We start from the raw sequence: 18,578 nt of genomic DNA, 5'->3' as shown, positions 1-18,578 counted from the left end.
TTATACCATCCATGATACAGTATCCAGTGAGTTAGAATGCATGGGGGCTGAAAGAGTTCTTAGTAGCCAAGGATGGGTCTGCCAGGATCTCTAGTGATTTTAAAGTCACTATCAACACAATACTGAAAGTAGATCAATATAGTCTGAGGATATCTTTGCAAACCTTTCTGAAGGGAACCACTTCAGCAAAGTAGACTTAGCTGAGGCCAATCTATAGATAGAGATAGATGAGTAAAAAGTGTTTTTGACCATATACAATCACAAAGGCTTTATTGCTATAATAGGCTTATTTTTCAATGATCAATGACTAGTGTCCATTTTCAATCCACAGAAGGACATTCCTTGAACAGCAGCAGCATGAATGTAGAGCTGGGCTCTGTGGCTTGGAGGACACAATTACAAGTTCCAATTCAAGTGGACAACTAATTATGGAAATGCTGATGGATTACCTGAAAAATTTACAAAAGAGACACTTCCGTTGTCATATTCTCCCTTATGCCAAATGAAAGACCTAACACTGTCTCAGGTCTACATAGCCACCCAGAATGGCTGGAATGTGCAGTAAAAATTTTAGTTCACCCTTTTTATTAAAAAACATCGCCGGGATGCACTTGTCCTTCACCAGGGTTGCCTTGTATGGGGACTGAAAATTGTTGTACCATCCAAGCTGAGTACTTAAAAGTTGGAAGAACTACATGCCGGTCAACTAGGCGTACTCAAAATGAAAACTTTGGCTTAAAGCTTTATCTGGTAGTTTGGGATAGATCAGCAGATCAAGCAGCTTGCCATGAACTGTTCAGGATGTTAATATGTCTAATAGATGCCAAAGCAGCACCTCTCCATTCCTGAGAATGGCCTTCATTGCCTTGGCAGAGGAGGTATGTGGATTTTGGCAGACCATTCAAGGGCACAAATTTCTTGGTGGAAGTGTATACAGCTACAAGGTGGCCAGAATTGCTCCCAATAGCCTGCACTAAAGCAATATACACTGTTGATATACTGAGAAGCACTTTCTCAATGACTGGTACACCAGAACATTTAGTCAATGACAATGGACCACAGTTTGTTGTGAAATAGTTCCAGTCATTCCTGAAAATACATGGAATAAGACATATTACATCTGTGCCATGCCAAACTACAAATGGCTTGGTGGAAAGATTTGTCCAAAGTCTACAGAATGTACTGTGAGCAATGTCACAGTATCTCTTCAAGCCCAATCTTGGGAGTATACAGGCAAATAGCTGAGACAAATTAAGGGCTCCACAAACAAGCAGGTTCAATGTTTCACTTTTGGACAAGCAGTCCTGGCATGGGACTACAGAGGTCATCAAAAGTGGGGACTTGGAAAGATTAAGGACAGTACTGGACCACTTTCCTACACAGTGGAGATTGTTTTAAGTCATTTGGAGACAACATATCTATCAGTTAATGAAAGCAGCTTCAAATATTAGAGAAGAAAAGTGTTCAGAACTGTCAGAACCACTTCTTATAGTCCCAGGGTTAACTCCTACAGTCACCAAGGATGAGGCCCCAGATCCTAGATTTTTCACAGCCATAAGTCTCACCTGCCAAGCAGAGTGACCGTCCTTATAAGGAAAGGCAAGAGTAGAGTTCCTTCACGGCAATTAAATGGGACTATTTAAAAATTACTCTGCTGTGCATGTCTATATAGTAGTTGCATTATGTACATGTGTATTTAAGTTGAGATGCTTTTGCTATTGAGTTGGAGTTTATAGCTAAGCAGAGAATAGTGTTACACTAAAAATTTCAGGAATATGAGTAATATTGCAAATATACTGTTTGGTTAAGCATTCTTTGTTTACATTATTCATTATGGGTTATACGTAAATAGTACATGAATGGCACACATAATTACACCATATCATACGTAAGTGCCTCACTATTGTAAAATGAAATAGACTGAATCACACTGAGTAATTCAATCCACTCAATTTTAGAAAATCAGCAATATTTATTTTTGTTTCCTCAAAGGCAGAACAATCTAGGAAAACTAGAGTTGGTCCAATTGTGTAATTAGCATATTATGGTCAAAAGTCTCACCCAGTGCCAGCTGTTATGCACAACATGGAAGACAAAATTATCATTTTATAAGCTGCTAGCATCTTAATGTCACAATTAAACATGACAATGATTTGACAAATGGTTCGACCATCTTGAAAAACTGAGGCCATCAGGACCCACCAATCACTTGCATTAATGTTATTCAATTTGCATTTTTTAAAAAATGAGTTATATCATTTTTCTATTTTCTGACTCCTGCTTAAAGTTAATTATAATATACTAATCTAATTTTATTTGGATAACTCTTAGCACTTGTTACAAAGTCAGAGCATTTGTAACACTGCAGGCTTAATGAAACTTCAAAAGAAAGCAAAAGATAGTCCTTAGATCAAACTAATTTAATTGCTATATGTTCCAACAGGGGAAGCTTCCTGAAGAGAACATTCTCAATTTGATTATATCATAACATAGATTCACCAACCTGAACTGATAAAAACCTCAGACTCCTATCATACAGACATATCCTTGTTCCACCACAGTATACATTAACAAGATTTGGTGCATTCCAATTGATCGATCTTGACTCTTTCAACATCCCTGCCAACTTAGCACAAGCCTATTAATTACTTAGATACATTAAGCACTTATTATAAAATGGAATACAAACTGAGTCATCAAGTGATAATGTAATGTCCTATTCATAAACTGTACAATCATTTAGTAATAGAAAGAACTTTAAACGCACAATGCAACTTTAATCTTGGAAAGTTAACTGAGAAATCATCCTTCTTACCTCTCTGTTCAGGACATTTTAAGCTGACTTCTTTGAGATACGTATGCGAAGTCATATCATATGTTCTCAATTTCAGTTCTGTACCAAGTCCTAGTATGTCCAACTCCAACACAAGATTTTCAGTACCCTCTACGTGACGAAAAATTCCAAGTAGCATCTATGACAAAATAAATTTTAAAAATTTCAAATAATATTCTGCATAATGTCTTGCAATATCAAGTAACGAATCCCTCTTACATACTACCTCTTTTTTCAAGTTTTATTCCATTTTTACTTCACACCATTCTGCAGCTATTCAACTATTAGAAATATTAAAACCATTAATATCAAAGGGAAAACTTGATGTAAGTTCTTCTGAGCTTCTTGAGCAGGCAATCTAATCATTTGCTTTAATAAATGATTAGATACTATGTACAAGTCATGTGCCATTCCTGATTGCACTAAGGCATTAAGGGACCTGCTTTATCTCTGTAAAGGAAGAGACTTTGATATAAGACTTTGCAAAAATGAATAGTTCCCGTAATGGAAGAAAAACATATTGTGAGTAGGAGATTCTGACTGACCAAGACTGGTATAGCCTGAGAAGGGTAAAAGTTGTTGACGAGGCAAGCATACTCATGACTGAAATGTGGCCATCATCACCAGGCTTTAATCTGATGAATTTCAGCAAAAATCAGGAATATATGTGTGGCCAGAACTATGTGACCAGCTTTGTATTTGCTATGTATCCAATTTATTGGCCAGAATGTAATCTCTGTATTGCCTCTGTACTATTGAACGCATCAGTGCCTTAAGAATGTAGCTAACAGTGAAAGTAAGCATGTAGAGATAACGGTGGTAGATGGGATCGTGGAGTGGTGTGATGGTATGAAAACCAGTCAAAGCCAGGAGGGGGACACGTGTTCCAAGGAGTAGACTAGACAGGATCGTGCGATGATGTGATGGTATGAGAACCAGTCAAGGCAATAGAACAAGTATATGCTAATAAAACTAAGATAAGAAATTACTATAAAGAATACTGTAAACTAGGCTCGGCAGACAATTAGTGACACGCTCATTAATTGTCTCAGCTTTTGTTTGCAAATAAAGGCTTAAACTTCTCGAAGAATCTTCTGCGTCTCCTGGTTATGTCAAGAAACCACGACAAAATTGGCGACCGCAGCAGGACCAGAAAGAGACCCGCGGCAGATTGGGGGCACTTCCCGGTCCTCTAGGGACCCCCACAGGGCTAACAGAATTAAGGGTGCACCCAAACAAACGGTAAGCGCTTTTTACAACAATTTGGACTACGAATTCTGTTGGTTTTGGGGAGGTCTCAGGGACTCAGAAGTGTGGAACCACTGCCGAAGGGTCTCTCCGGTCCAAAGAATCTGGCAGAATCGGGGGTTAACAGGAAACTCAGAGGATTGATCAAGAACACTGCAGTGGGGGTAAGTATGAATAAGCTAATAAGAAGTTAAGTGAAGAAAAATTCCACTTGGTGTTGGTAAGTCCCTGTGGATACCACTTCGTACGAAATGAAGGTCTGAACAGGCAGGGAAAGGAAAAATAGAGAAAATCCTCATGGATACCGCCTTAAGAGATAAGGGTCTGAATAGATGAGGTGCAAAGAGAAAGTTCTGTGGATGCCACCCTAGGTAGGGGACTGCACGGGCAGAACAAAATAGGAAACAAGGACAGTCTGATAAATAGTTTAAAGCGCTGGTAGATAGACGATAGACTAGGCATAGAATTAGAGTAAATAGTATTATCCAGTAAACAAACTGTGAGTCTCTGAAAATACATTAAAGAGAGAACAACATGACAGGTAAAGGAATGGCAGTAGAGCTTCTGAGCAAAAAATTCCCTGTAAATAAAAGTGAGATCACAAAAACTTGGAAAAATGGGAAAAAAGAACCAAGAACCTGGTCACAAAATGGCCAAGAGAAGGAACGTTTGATGTAAGCTTGTGCAAAGAAATGGAGGCGCTAATTAAAAATTACAAACCAAAAGATAAATCTAAGAAAAGAGCAAGAAAAGAGAATGAGAAATGTAAGTGCTAAAACTCTTCAGAACGGAGGGAGAGAGGCTGAGGAGGACAGGTAGAATATTGATTACAAGCGAGGAAGACACTAAGGAGAAGGAGAAAACAGCCTGTTAGAGAGAGAGGAAGGTACAGTGTGAAGCTGGCTTCAGCTCCATACCCGGATGTCCAAGAAGCAGAAAGGCCCCCTCCCTATTATGAGGAAGGAACCCCTAAGCAGTGCCCCACACTGACAGGTACAGTAAACATGCAGGGAGAAGTTACTGAGAGAGAATTGCCAGAGGAGATGTGAAAAGTACTCCAGGGGCCGACCAAGTATTGAATCAGGACAGAAAGGAAGTGAGCAAGGAATCCAAGGAATTCATCCTCAATGAATGCTTCTCTTTGGTGTTCACCAATGAGAGAGAACAATGACGGTGAGGACAATATGAGTGAGGTTGATGTTCTGGAGCATGTTGATATTAAGGGAGAGGTGGTATTGTTTAGTAGTCTCTTAACCTTCACTAGTTTATCTGCCTCCACCACCACTGACTCAGGCAGAGCATTCCACACACCAACCACTCTCTGAGTGAAAAACCTTCCTCTAATATCCCCCTTGAACTTCCCTTCCCTTACCTTAAAGTCATGTCCTCTTGCACTGAGCAGTGGTGCCCTGGGGAAGAGGCACTGGCTGTCCACTCTGTCTATTCCTCTTAATACCTTGTACACCTCTATCATGTCTCCTCTCATCCTCCTTCTCTCCAAAGAGTAAAGCCCTAGCTCCCTTAATCTCTGATCATAATCCATACTTTCTAAACCAGGCAGCATCCTGGTAAATCTCCTCTGTTTCCAATGCATCCACATCCTTCCTATACTGAGGCGACCAGAACTGGACACAGTACTCTAAGCGTGGCCCAACTAGAGTTTTATAGAGCTGCATCATTACATCACGTCTCTTAAACTCTGTCCCTCGACTTATGAAAGCTAACACCCTATAAGCTTTCTTAACTACCCTATCTACCTGTGAGGTGACTTTCAGGAATCTGTGGACATGTACCCCCAGATCCCTCTGCTCCTCCACACTACCAAGTATCCTGCCATTTACTTTGTACTCTGCCTTGGAGTTTGTCCTTCCAAAGTGTACCACCTCACACTTCTCCGGGTTGAACTCCATCTGCCACTTCTCAGCCCACTTCTGCATCCTATCAATGTCTCTCTGCAATCTTTGACAATCCTCTACACTATCTACACCACTACCAACCTTTGTGTCATCTGCAAACTTGCCAACCCACCCTTCTAACCCCACATCCAGGTCGTTAATAAAAATCACAAAAAGTAGAGGTCGCAGAACAGATCTCTGTGAGACACCACTAGTCACAACCCTCCAGTCTGAATGTACTCCCTCCACCATGACCCTCTGCCTTCTGCAGGCAAGCCAATTCTGAATCCACCTGGCCAAACTTCCCTGGATCCCATGCCTTCTGACTTTCTGAATAAGCCTACCGTGTGGTACCTTGTCAAATGCCTTACTAAAATCCATGTAGATCACATCCACTACACTACCCTCATCTATATACCTGGTCACCTCCTCAAAGAACTCTATCAGGCTTGTTAGGCACGATCTTTCACAAAGCCATCCTTTGTGAAAGATCTGACTGTCTGACTGTCCTTGATCAGACCATGATTCGCTAAATGCCCATAGATCCCATCTCTAAGAATCTTTTCCAACAGCTTTCCTACCACAGATGTAAGGCTCACTGGTCTATAATTACCTGGACTATCCCTACTACCTTTTTTGAACAAGGGGACAACATTCGCCTCTCTCCAATCGTCCGGTACCATTCCCGTGGACAACAAGGACATAAAGATCCTAGTCAGAGGTTCAGCAATTTTTTCCCTTGCCTCGTGGAGCAGCCTGGGAAATATTCCGTCAGGCCCCGGGGACTTATCCATCCTAATGTATTTTAACAACTCCAACACCTCCTCTCCCTTAATATCAACATGCTCCAAAACATCAACCGCATTCATATTGTCCTCACCGTCATCAAGTTCCCTCTCAGTGGTGAATACCGAAGAGAAGTATTCATTGAGGACCACACAGAGATGCACTACCAGTAATATAGCCAATTTTGTCCCTTTGGGCTACGAAGGAGAACCCCATGATTGTGTAGGGAAGACAATGGCATTTGCCAAATTGAGAGTAGATTTACGGTCAGAACCACTCGAGGATGCAGATAAAAAGGTTCTGTTCGTAGATGGCTCTTGTTATAGGGATTATGATAGAAATCATGCAGGGTTCTCAGTAGTGCAGCAGGATCAGTTGAGCTTTAAGATTATTAGGAAGGAGTCCTGCTCCCAACTGTGTTCCGCCCAACTAGCGGAAATCAAATCCCTGATAGCTGCGTGTGAAATGATGGAAGGTGAGAAAGTAGACATTTATACTGATTTGGGATATGCTCATGGAGTATGCCAATTGCTTGGGGCAGTGTGGAAACAGTGAGGTTTTAAAAAAAGCAGTGGAGATCCCATACAACATTGTCAGCGAATTCTAGACTTAATAAAAGCGATGATGAAACCTAAAGCATTGGCTATAGTAAAATGCCAGGCATATAAAAAGGGAAATGATGTAATAACAAAGGGAAATCAAGCTGCGGACGAGGCAGCCTGAAAAGCATCTGGATGTACATCAGCTGTCATTGCCCCCCAGGTAAGCCTAGCTCTAGAACCTGTAGTAGAGGACCTAACTGAAATACAAGGTAAGGAAACCTTAGCAGACCAGACAGTGTGAAGACGAAGGGGGGGGCCAAGCAGAACCCGGAAGGCCTGTGGAGCATTGAAGACAGTTTGCTGGTAGCGCCCACCCCTCTACTGACGATTCTAATTTCAGAAGCGCATGGGATGGATCATTGTGCAAGGGGGGGGAAGTGATAAAGAAAATAAAGGAGGATGGTTTTTGGTCACCTTATTTACAGGCTTCAGTGGACTTTGTCTTGTCATAGTGTGAGGTATGCGCACAGAACAATGTTCGGAAGGGAATTACAGCCCCAATAGGTCACATTCCCGTACCTGAAGGACCATTTAAACATCTAGTGATCGATTACGTAGACATGATAAAGACAGTGAGAGGGAAAAGATACCTGCTGGTAGTAATTGATCGATTTAGCAGATGGGTGGAAGCTGTACCTTCTAAAGATCAAGGGGCAATGGTAAAATTTCTGACAAATGAAGTGATCCCAAGGTTTGGAATACCTACAGAAGTTAGCTCAGACAATGGTTCAGCTTTTATCCAGAAAGTGGTCAAATTGGTACTACAAGCGCTGAGGATAAAGCAAAGATTTGGATGTGTATACCACCCTCAATCGTAAGGCACGGTAGAGAGAATTAATGGAACCCTGAAAGCCAAACTGAACAAAATCTGTGCAGACACTAAACTTAATTAGGTCGATGCTTTACCGTTAGCATTGATGAGGTACTGTATGCAAACTAATCGAATGACATGCCTGACACTGCATGAGCTGCTAACTGGGAGGCCCATGTTAGTGCCCCAGTGGAAAGGGCCATATAAAGGACCTAGTTTGGAACAATTGGAAATAGAATTGAAACAACATGTGCAGCAGCTAACTATGATACATAAGTCTATTTATGCACAGGAAAAACAGAAAGAGCCGGAGATTGTACAAGGGGAAGGACCGATCAAACCAGGAGACCAGGCTTACATGCGAGTTTTTTGGAGAAAGTGGAACGAGCCGAGAAGGGAAGGACCCTTTACGGAGACCAAGGCATCACCCACCACAGTTCAGTTTCTCCATCTTAGTGTCTTGCTCGCTTGTAATCAATATTCTACCTGTCCTCCTCAGCCTCCCTCCCTCCGTTCTGAAGAGTTTTAGCACTTCCATTTCTCATTCTCTTTTTTTGCTCTTTTCTTAGATTTATCTTTTGGTTTGTAATTTTTAATTAGCGCCTCCATTACTTTGCACAAGCTTACATCAAACATTTCTTCTCTTAGCCATTTTGTGACCAGGTTCTTGGTTCTTTTTTTCCATTTTTTTGAAGTTTTTGTGAAGTTTCTCGCTCACTTCCACAGCCTCCAGGCACATCATCCCACTTTTCTCTCTAATCAGTCCTACCTTCACTCCTGTCATCCTTTTCTTCTTCACATAATTGAAGAATGCCTTGGGGTTTTCCTTTACCCTACTTGCCAAGGCTTTCTCATGCCCCCTTCTTGCTCTTCTCAGCCCCTTCTTAAGCTCCTTTCTTGCTACCCTATATTCCTCAATAGACCCATCTGATCCTTGCTTCCTAAACCTCATGTATGCTGCCTTCTTCCACCTGACTAGATTTTCCACTTCACTTGTCACCCTTGGTTCCTCCACCCTACCATTCTTTATCTTCCTCACCGGGACAAATTTAACCCTAACATCTTGCAAGAGATGCTTAAACATTGACCACATGTCCATAGTACATTTCCCTGCAAAAACATCATCTCAATTCACACCCACAAGTTCTAGCCTTATAGCCTCATAATTTGCCATTCCCCAATTAAAAATTTTCCTGTCCTCTCTGATTCTATCCTTTTCCATGATAATGCTAAAGGTCAGGGAGCGGTGATCACTGTCCCCCAGATGTTCACCCACTGACAGATCTGTGACCTGACCTGGTTCGTTACCTAATACTAGATCTAGCATGGCATTCCCCCTGGTCGGTCTGTCACCATACTGTGACAGGAATACATCCTGGACAAACTTAACAAACTCTGCCCCACCTAAACCCTTGAAACTCATCAAGTGCCAATCAATATTAGGGAAGTTAAAGTCACCCATGATAACAACCCTGTTATCTTTGCACCTTTTCAAACTCTGTCTCCCAATCTGCTCCTTGGAATCTCTGCTGCTACCAGGGGGCCTATAGAATACCCCCAGTAGAGTAACTGCCCCCTTCCTGTTCCTGACTTCCACCCTTACTGACTCAAAAGAGGATCCTGCTACATTACCCACCCTTTCTGCAGCTGTAATAGTATCCCTGACCAGTAATGCCACCCCTCCTCCCCTTTCCCCCCCTCTCTATCCCTTTTAAAGCACTGAAAGTTTATTGATTATATGGGACCCCTCTTGCTTCCTAAAGATTTTGCAGTAATTGGGTACATCATAATTACTTCTAGTCTAGGCGAATGGTAGGAAAATTAGGGTGGAGTTGATCAGCATTGAAGAACCTTTCAAGAAATCAAATTTAATGGAATTTGCTTTGAGAGGCAACATAAAATCAAAGGTCTAAATGCCCCTCATTATCAGAAACTAACTTTGTACACTCACATGGATTTAAAGTTGGCAAACAATTTGCATCACTTGCCTCTTGTGGAAAATGTTCCCATTTCTACCACCTTTTGTATATACAAATAAATAATTATGATTTCTGAAAGTGCTTGCACTAATTTTTTGGAAAATGTGCCAGACGCCAAAGCAAATTGTTTCCCTATAGTTTACTCAAGCAGTCACACAATTTCTCAAAAACTATTAAGTAATACAACTCCTTAAGTTTTTAAATTCCAGAATATCCAATGCAGTTACTGTACATAATCTTGCCTCGTCATGTAATCACTGGAATACTGGTACCATCTTGGCAAACATTATCGCTATATTCAAAGGCACAGAACTTTGAAAATAAAGCTCAGTTATCCATATATGTTTGAACCAGGTTTTATGCAGTCTCCCAATATTCTAGTTTCACAACCATTGTAACTGTATTAAAGACTTTTTCTTTGTTTATGAAGCCCTAACTTAGTTTACATATAAATGTATAAACATATAAATTAGGAACAGGTGGTGGCCACTCTGTCCCACAAGCCTGCTCTGTCATTCAAAGATTGCTGTTGATGTGATTTTGTCTTTATTCAGACTTTCACTATATCTTTTCAAAAAGAATTTGCACTTTTACTGGTTCCTTTGAAATATTAACATATTCCAAGGATTCTGACAGGGAATTATTGAATAATTGATATATGCCAAAAGAAGATTCAGAAACATAGAAACACAGAAAACTCTACAGTACAAAGTTGTGCCGAACATTACCCTACCTTAGAAATTACTAGGCTTACCTATAGCCCTCTATTTTACAAAGCTCCATGTACCTATCTAAAAGTCTCTTAAAAGACACTATCTGTTCCGCCTCCACCACCATTGCTGGCAGCCCATTCCACACACTCACCATTCTCTGAGTAAAAAACGTACCCCTGACACCTCCTCTCTACCTACTCCCCAGCACCTTAAACCTGTGTCCTCTTGTGGCAAACATTTCAGCCTTGGGAAAAGGCCTCTGACTATCCACACGATCAATGCCTCTCATCATCTTATACACCTCTATCAGGTCGCCTCTCATCCTCTGTCACTTCAAGGAGGAAAGGCAGAGTTCAGTCAACCTATTCTCATAAGGCATACTCCTCAATCCAGGCAACATCCTTGTAAATCTCCTCTGGCTTCCACATCCTTCCTGTAGTGAGGCGATCAGAATTGAGCACAGCACAGCACAAGTGGAGTCTGATCAGGGTACTACAGAGCTGCAACATTACCTCTCAACTCCTAAATTCAATTCCACGATTGATGAAGGCCAATACACTGTACGCCTTCTTAACCATAGAGTCAACCTGTGCAGCAGTTTTGAGCGTCCTATGGACTAGACCCCAAGATCCCTCTGATCCTCCACAATGCCAAGAGTCTTACCATTAATACTATATACTGCCATCATATTTGACCGACCAAAATGAACCACTTCACACTTATCTGGGTTGAACTCCATCAGCTAATTCCAGCCCAGTTTTGCATCCTGCTGTAATCTCTGACAGCCCTCCACATCATCCACAACACCTCTAACCTTTGTGTCATCAGCAAACTTACTAACCCATCCTTCCACTTCCTCATTCAGGTCATTTATAAAAATCACGAAGAATAAGTGTCCCAGAACAGATCCCTGAGGCACTCTACTGGTGACCAACCTCCAAGCAGAATATGCAGAATTTCAAAGCAAATGTGAGAGCTTATTCAAACATGTTCAAATAAACTTTCAGATCTAGAAACAAGTTAACTATTTTTAAACAAGTCTATACGGAACATGCAATTATTCACAATAAGCTCCTTATTTTTGATCATGCCCTTCTCAATTTCAAAAAAAAATGTTTACAAGTAAAAAAACCCATGTCATATAAAATAATATTTAAAAAAATTTTGGTGACAAACATTATTCACAACTAACAATATCACATCACATCCCTTCTTATTCTTTATACATACACATTTAATCTTTCTAAAAGAAAGTAACTGAGCAAATACAGTACGGGTACTTAAGTTTGGAGGAATCATAGTTATTCTGGGAACCACGATTTTCTTATGAATAAACTGAGTATTGCCACAAAAGGGTGAGAACCTTTAGACAAGGCAGAAGAACTATAATTACCTTTGTTATTTCAAACTCCAATTGGAACTCAGTCATATTTTTCATTGATTCTTGTTTTTTCAACTGTTTCTGGCGTAATGATTCGGATCTCTTTAATGAAATATCACTACTTGGTAAGTCTGCTGGTGCATCCACTGGAGAGCTGAGAGCATCATAGAACTCATCATCAGAATCTGTGAAAGGTAAATATGGTTAAAAATATAGAGAATTTTAGTGTGTGTTATTTTCCTTCAAAATGTTTCTTTGATTCATTCACAAAGAAAAGCCTTCATCAGTTTAAAATATCCTAGCGCACCTTCACGTGCCCTCCCATAAACACTTCTTTTGAAGCATGCTACCTAAATGCTGTATTATCATCACCCCTCTAAGCAGCTGCAACTTAAAATATTCTGATACATTTGATTCCAAATACAAAGTAATATTGTAATTTGTCAATAATATCAAATCACAGAGCCAAAGTGTAAAGAAGAGATCGGCAACAAATAATGAACTGAATTTTGACTTTGGTAAATAGGTCAAAGCAGATGAATTGTATTATTTATTTTGATGCAAATGACAGTTCACAATATCATATTCTAGGGATTATAAAGCATCAGATTGAGGGATAATCTGAGAATTTTTCTTTACATCAAAATGAAGCATAATTACTGTATTGACACAGAATTCCCACATGAATAAATCATTTCTTTCTTAACCTAAATATGATTTTAAAGTATTTACTTTGAAAACTGTAGAACTTTTGGAAAACTAACTGAAATAATCAAAGATAGTTGTCAGAAGATATATTAAAAAAAACTAAGATTAAACTATAATCAATTTGAGTAACTAGAAAAGCTGATTTTTTTCAATTCCCTGACAAGCAAGAATGGCAAACCATATAGTTCGCAAATTATTTGAAATTTTGGATTAGTTTGATTAAAAAAATCTTGATTTACTTCATAAGATCTTGCATGGCAGTTTAGAAGAGTAAAACATTAATATGAAAGAAAATACACAGAAACCAGCCAAAAAGCATCAATAAATTCAGTAGATTTAACACATGCAGTAGAACAGCCACATATTTACTGGTATTGAGGCCTGAGCACAAGACCATCAGAGTAAGGGGGTAACCCCACACGACTTAGACATGACAACTGAACATGCTCCCATTGGGTGATGATTCTGCAGCTCAACCCCCAATATGTACAAGATTGCCATGCATTGTGCAATCAAAGACAGGGTATTGATTGGGCTTTGCAAGATGAATGGATCCTGATGTGATTGAAATTAAAATGCTCAGTCTAACTCAAGAACAGATGAGTGCAAATAATTCATTGTTCCAAACCATAAGCGTGGTGTAGGTCAGAAGAGAAGCAAAAGATGAAGATGAACAAATGACAGGCAAAATCAAGTGGTTTATTAACAAAATTAATGCACAAGTAATCAAAAATATTCAAGGTGCAGAATGTAATCATCTGTATTGTGGCAATTTAATTAAAACTTAAGATTCATACAGTATAGTGGATATTGTGTTTAAAGTAACCATCTAAATAAAGTTATGCTTGAAGGTCCAGCAGTAATTCGTCAGTTAGCTAACTATAATTAAACATTTTTAGGACAGTTTGGAGACAAGTATAAAATGTGCTACAGCTATTATGGATGAAGATTTAATAGGCAATCTCACCAATGACCAAAATGAAGTAACTAATGTTCACAGTGAAAGGGAATTTGGTTCAGCTTTCATTATGCTGTGAATATCAGAATATTGACTGCAACATACCAGAAGTTTATAGACATTGAAACAATTGAGATTTTTTAAAAATTATGATGAAATTAGGTTGCTTAATAGCTTTAGGCAAACAGCCTGATTGGTATCCAGTGTACAGTGAAAAGCAATATTCCACCCCCCCCCCCCCCCAAGTATTTCAGCAAATCTCACCTGTCATACTGAGAACAGAAGAGTACAGATCCTTACGTAGTGCTCTTTTTTGCACAGACTGTGGTGTCATATCAGGAGACAGTTTCTGTATTTAAATAGATTATATTCAGAAAAAAATCAATCAAGCATTATTTAAAATGTCAGGTAAACCTTGGAGATAAAGCATTGCTCCCTTGGTTAGCTTTTCTCCCCTACATCATTCACTTCAGAATGATATTTTACAATTATCATAACAGAAAAGCTTGTCAAAAATAGCACATTTCATGAACAAACCATCAGCAATTTACAGAATTTCAATTCCATTGATAATAATTCAAGCTTACCTGTCTGGATTTTAAAGATGGCTGTTGTGATGGTGAACGACTTTCTGGTGTAGGAATGCTATCTATCAAGCCTAAAACTCCTCTAAGCTTTTGGTCTGAGATGCGAACAGATAGTAAAGCAAGCCCACCATAAACTTTAAATCTGTTTCAAGAAAATAAACAATGCATTAGCATAACAGGAAAAACTTAAAACAGTTCTGGGAAAAACACTGTTTAAAATGATAGTAGGTTCTAATGTTTCAAAAATATTGTTTAGTTCTCTAGTTGAAAGATCTAAAGGCATTTGTACAGTTCAATTTTGGTTGAAAATAATGAAAGAATAATTACTGCAGCATTCTAAAGTTTAAGTTAGAAATTATATGAACCTTTGGTTAGGTTGCATTTTGAGCATTGTTTGACATTCTGGTCAATTAACTTAATTGTAACAAGGGAACGTCCAAATGAAATGAGAATACAATCAGAATACAATCAGAACCAAAAGACCATCAGAACCATTCTGCAACACACAAAATGCTGGAGAATTTAGAAGGTCAGGCAGCATCTATGGAAATGAATAAACAATTGACACTTCAGGTCAAGACACTTTTTACGGGTTGCAAAGGATGGGGGAAGATGCTAGAATTAAAAAAAAAGAGTATGTAGTGGATGGAGAATATTTAGAAGGATATAATTGAAATTAAGTAGATGGAAGAGGAAGGAATCTGATAGGATAAGAGAGTGGACCTTGGGAGAAAGGAATGGAGGAAAGAGACCAGAACAAAGTGATAGTCAAGTAAGAAGAGTTAAGAGGCCAGAGTGGGAAATAGAAGAGGGAAAGGAAAAGGGGAAAAAATTACCAGAAGAACCATTCAATGTTCATGCCACCAGATTGGAGGCCACCCAGACAGAATATGAGATGTTGTTCCTCCATCCGGAGAGTGGCCTTATTGTGGCACAAGAAGCAGCTATGGAATAACATGTCTGAATGGGAATGGGAACAGAAACTGAAATGGTTGGCCACCAGGAAATTGCACTTTTACAATGGAGTGGAGGTGCTTGACAAAGTGGTCCCCCAATATACAATGAGTCTTATTGGGCTGCATTGGGAGTGCCAGATGTAATACATGACCCCAAAAGATTCACGGGTGAAGTGTTGCTTCACCTGGATGTACTGTTTGGAGCCCTGAATGGAGCTAAAGGAGGAAGTGAATGGGCAAGTGTAGCACTTCGACTGCTTGGAAGGATAATTGTCAGGAGGGAGATTAGTGGGGAAGGACAAAAGGACAGGGAATCATGGAGGGAACGATCCCTGTGGAAAGTGGAGAGTGGCGGGGGGGGGAGGCAATGATGTATTTGGTGGTAGGATTCCTTTGGAGATGGCACAAGCAGTGGAGAACGATGTGGATGCTCATGGTGTGCTAAATGAGGACAAGAAGAACACTATCACTGTTAAGGTGGTGCGAAGATGGGGTGAGTGAGAATGCCTGGAAAGTGGAAGAGATACGGGTGAGGCAAAATCAATGGTGGAGGATATCCCATTCTGATATGTCCATCCATGGCCTCCTCCACTGTCGGGATACAGCCACACTTAGGTTGGAGGAACAACACCTTATACTCTGCTAGGGTAGCCTCCAACCTGATGGCATGAACATAGATATCTCAAACTTCCAGTAATGCCTGCCCTCCACCCCACCTTCACCATTTCCCATCCCCTTGTCCCTCTTTCATATTATTTTCTTGCCTATCCATCAGCCCCCTCTGATGGTGCTCTTCCTTTCCCCACCTTCCATGGCCTTCTATCTCTTTCACCAATCGACTTTCTAGCTCTTTGCTTCATCCCTCCCCCTCCAAGTTTCACCTATCGCCTGGTGTTCTTTCTCCCCTCCCCCCACCTTTCAAATCTACTCCTCAGCTTTTTTTCTCCAGTCCTACCGAAGAGATCGGCCCACAATGACTACTGTATTTTTTTCCATAGATGCTACCTTGCTTGCTGAGTTCCTTCAGCATTTTGTGCATGTTGCTCAGATTTCCAGCATCTGCAGATTTTTGCTTGTTTGTGGAAGAAGGGAAACCCTATTCTTTGAAGGAGGACATCTCTGATATCCTGGAAAGTAAAGCCTTGTCCTGTCTACAGATATGATAAAGACAAAGGAAGTGAGAAAAGGGAACAGTGTTTTTACAGATGACAGCATAGGAAGTCATGGGAATCAGTAGGTTTATAAAAGATGTTGGTAGACAGATTGTCTTCAGATAATGAGAAAGCAGAGCGAGGTGCCAGAAATGGACTAAGTGAATTTAAGGTCAGGGTGTAAGATGGAGGCAAAACTGATGAAAGTTACGATTTCAGCATGGGTGCATGAAACAGCATCAATGCAGTGAAGGAAGAATTAAGGAGCATTATCAGAGAAGGCTTGGAACATAGACTGATCGACATAACCAACAAAAAGGCAGGCATAACTGGAGCCCATGCAGGTGCCCATGGCTCTGCAAGTTTTTCTGCATTTTATATGGAGGACTTTTCTTGCATCAATGAGTCAGAAGACTCTGATGCTTTCAGTCTCAAAACTCCAAGCTGAGACTGGTACACAAGAGATCATACATTTAGTTATATCCAAATCATTAATATACAGTGTCATTAGGATGTAATGTACTTAGACAGAAGATGAGATCTTGTTGCTCAAGTGATATTGGGCCTTGTAACAGTGCAGAATAGGTCAGAATGGAGAATTTAAGTGCCAGGTAACAGAAGCTCAGGATCACCCTTCTGAACTGAACAAAGATGCACCACAAAGCAATCACTCTATTAGCTTTGATTACTCCAATGTCAAAGAATCTACATTGTCACTGGCGAGTTCAATTGCATTGCTTCTTCAGCTGGAAAAACTATTTGGGTCCTTGATTGTTGGCATGGGAGGTGGTGAAAGGGCAGCTGTTGCCTCTTCCAGGATTTGGGCCAGTGACATAAGATATCTGTTATTCAGCTTTCATTTAAATGAATAAATACATACGTACTTTGGCATTCTTGCATCAGAGACCACCATTGCTCTACAAAATTCAAGTTTTAAATCCATGGGTTGCAGGATGTGCTGAGAGGATTCTTTTCTTTTTCGAGCTGTCTTCCAGTCCTCCTCTGAATCAAAACAAATTTCAATAAGTTCATCTTTAACCTCAATAATTGTGATAACTTTTCCCTGACAGTGAAATTCAAAGTTTATCAAACTTAATACCCAAATAGTTCAAAATTAACCATATCACCATTACAACATGGAAACAGGCCATCTCGGGCCTTCTGGTCTGTGCCAAGCGCTTACTCTCACCTAGTCCCACCGACCTGTACTCAGTCCATAAACCCTCCATTCCTTTCCTGTCCATATACCTATCCAATTTTACTTTAAATGACAATATCGAACCTGCCTCTACCACTTCTACTGGAAGCTCATTCCACACAGCTACCACTCTCTGAGTAAAGAAATTCCCCCCCGTGTTACCCTTAAACTTTTGCCCCAACTCTCAAATCACATCCTCTTGTTTGAATCTCCCCTACTCAATGGAAAAAGCCTATCCACATCAACTCTATCTATCCCCCTCATGATTTTAAATACCTCTATCAAGTCCCCCCTCATCCTTCTACGCCCCAAAGAATAAAGACCTAACTTGCTCAACCTTTCTCAATAACTTAGGTGCTGAAACCCAGGTAACATTCTAGTAAATTTTCTCTGTACTCTCTCTAATTTGTTGACATCTTTCCTATAATTCAGTGATCAGAACTGTACACAATACTCCAAATTTGGCCTCACCAATGCCTTGTACAATTTTAACATTACATCCCAACTCCTATACTCAATGCTCTGATTTATAAAGGCCAGCATACCAAAAGCTTTCTTCACCACCCTATCCACATGAGATTCCACCTTCAGCGAACTATGCACCATTATTCCTAGATCACTGTTCTACTGCATTCCTCAATGCCCTACCATTTACCATGTACGTCCTATTTTGATTATTCCTACCAAAATGTAGCACCTCACACTTATCAGCATTAAACTCCATCTGCCATCGTTCAGCCCACTCTTCTAACTGGCCTAAATCTCTCTGCAA

The 18,578-nt window shown here is 40.1% G+C and overlaps 1 protein-coding gene across 3 annotated transcripts in view; it reads right to left on the bottom strand.

The window, feature by feature from the left end:
• vps13a (vacuolar protein sorting 13 homolog A) overlaps positions 1 to 18,578 on the bottom strand; it is a 361,176-nt gene that overhangs the window by 197,306 nt on the left and 145,292 nt on the right. For all 3 annotated transcript variants that reach the window (XR_009512162.1, XM_059969760.1, XM_059969759.1), the window contains exons 22-26: positions 17,493 to 17,610; positions 14,502 to 14,643; positions 14,179 to 14,263; positions 12,261 to 12,433; positions 2,816 to 2,972 (exon numbers count right to left, since the gene is read on the bottom strand). Coding sequence is in view for 2 of the 3 variants with exons in the window: in XM_059969760.1 (XP_059825743.1) it covers positions 2,816 to 2,972; positions 12,261 to 12,433; positions 14,179 to 14,263; positions 14,502 to 14,643; positions 17,493 to 17,610 (675 nt within the window). In the remaining variant the exon portion in view is untranslated. The remainder of the gene's footprint in view (positions 1 to 2,815; positions 2,973 to 12,260; positions 12,434 to 14,178; positions 14,264 to 14,501; positions 14,644 to 17,492; positions 17,611 to 18,578) is intronic.

Source organism: Hypanus sabinus, chromosome 5 (genome assembly GCF_030144855.1).
Source record: "Hypanus sabinus isolate sHypSab1 chromosome 5, sHypSab1.hap1, whole genome shotgun sequence".
Classification (NCBI taxonomy): Eukaryota; Metazoa; Chordata; class Chondrichthyes; order Myliobatiformes; family Dasyatidae; genus Hypanus; species Hypanus sabinus.
This window is presented reverse-complemented; position numbering and strand designations above follow the sequence as displayed.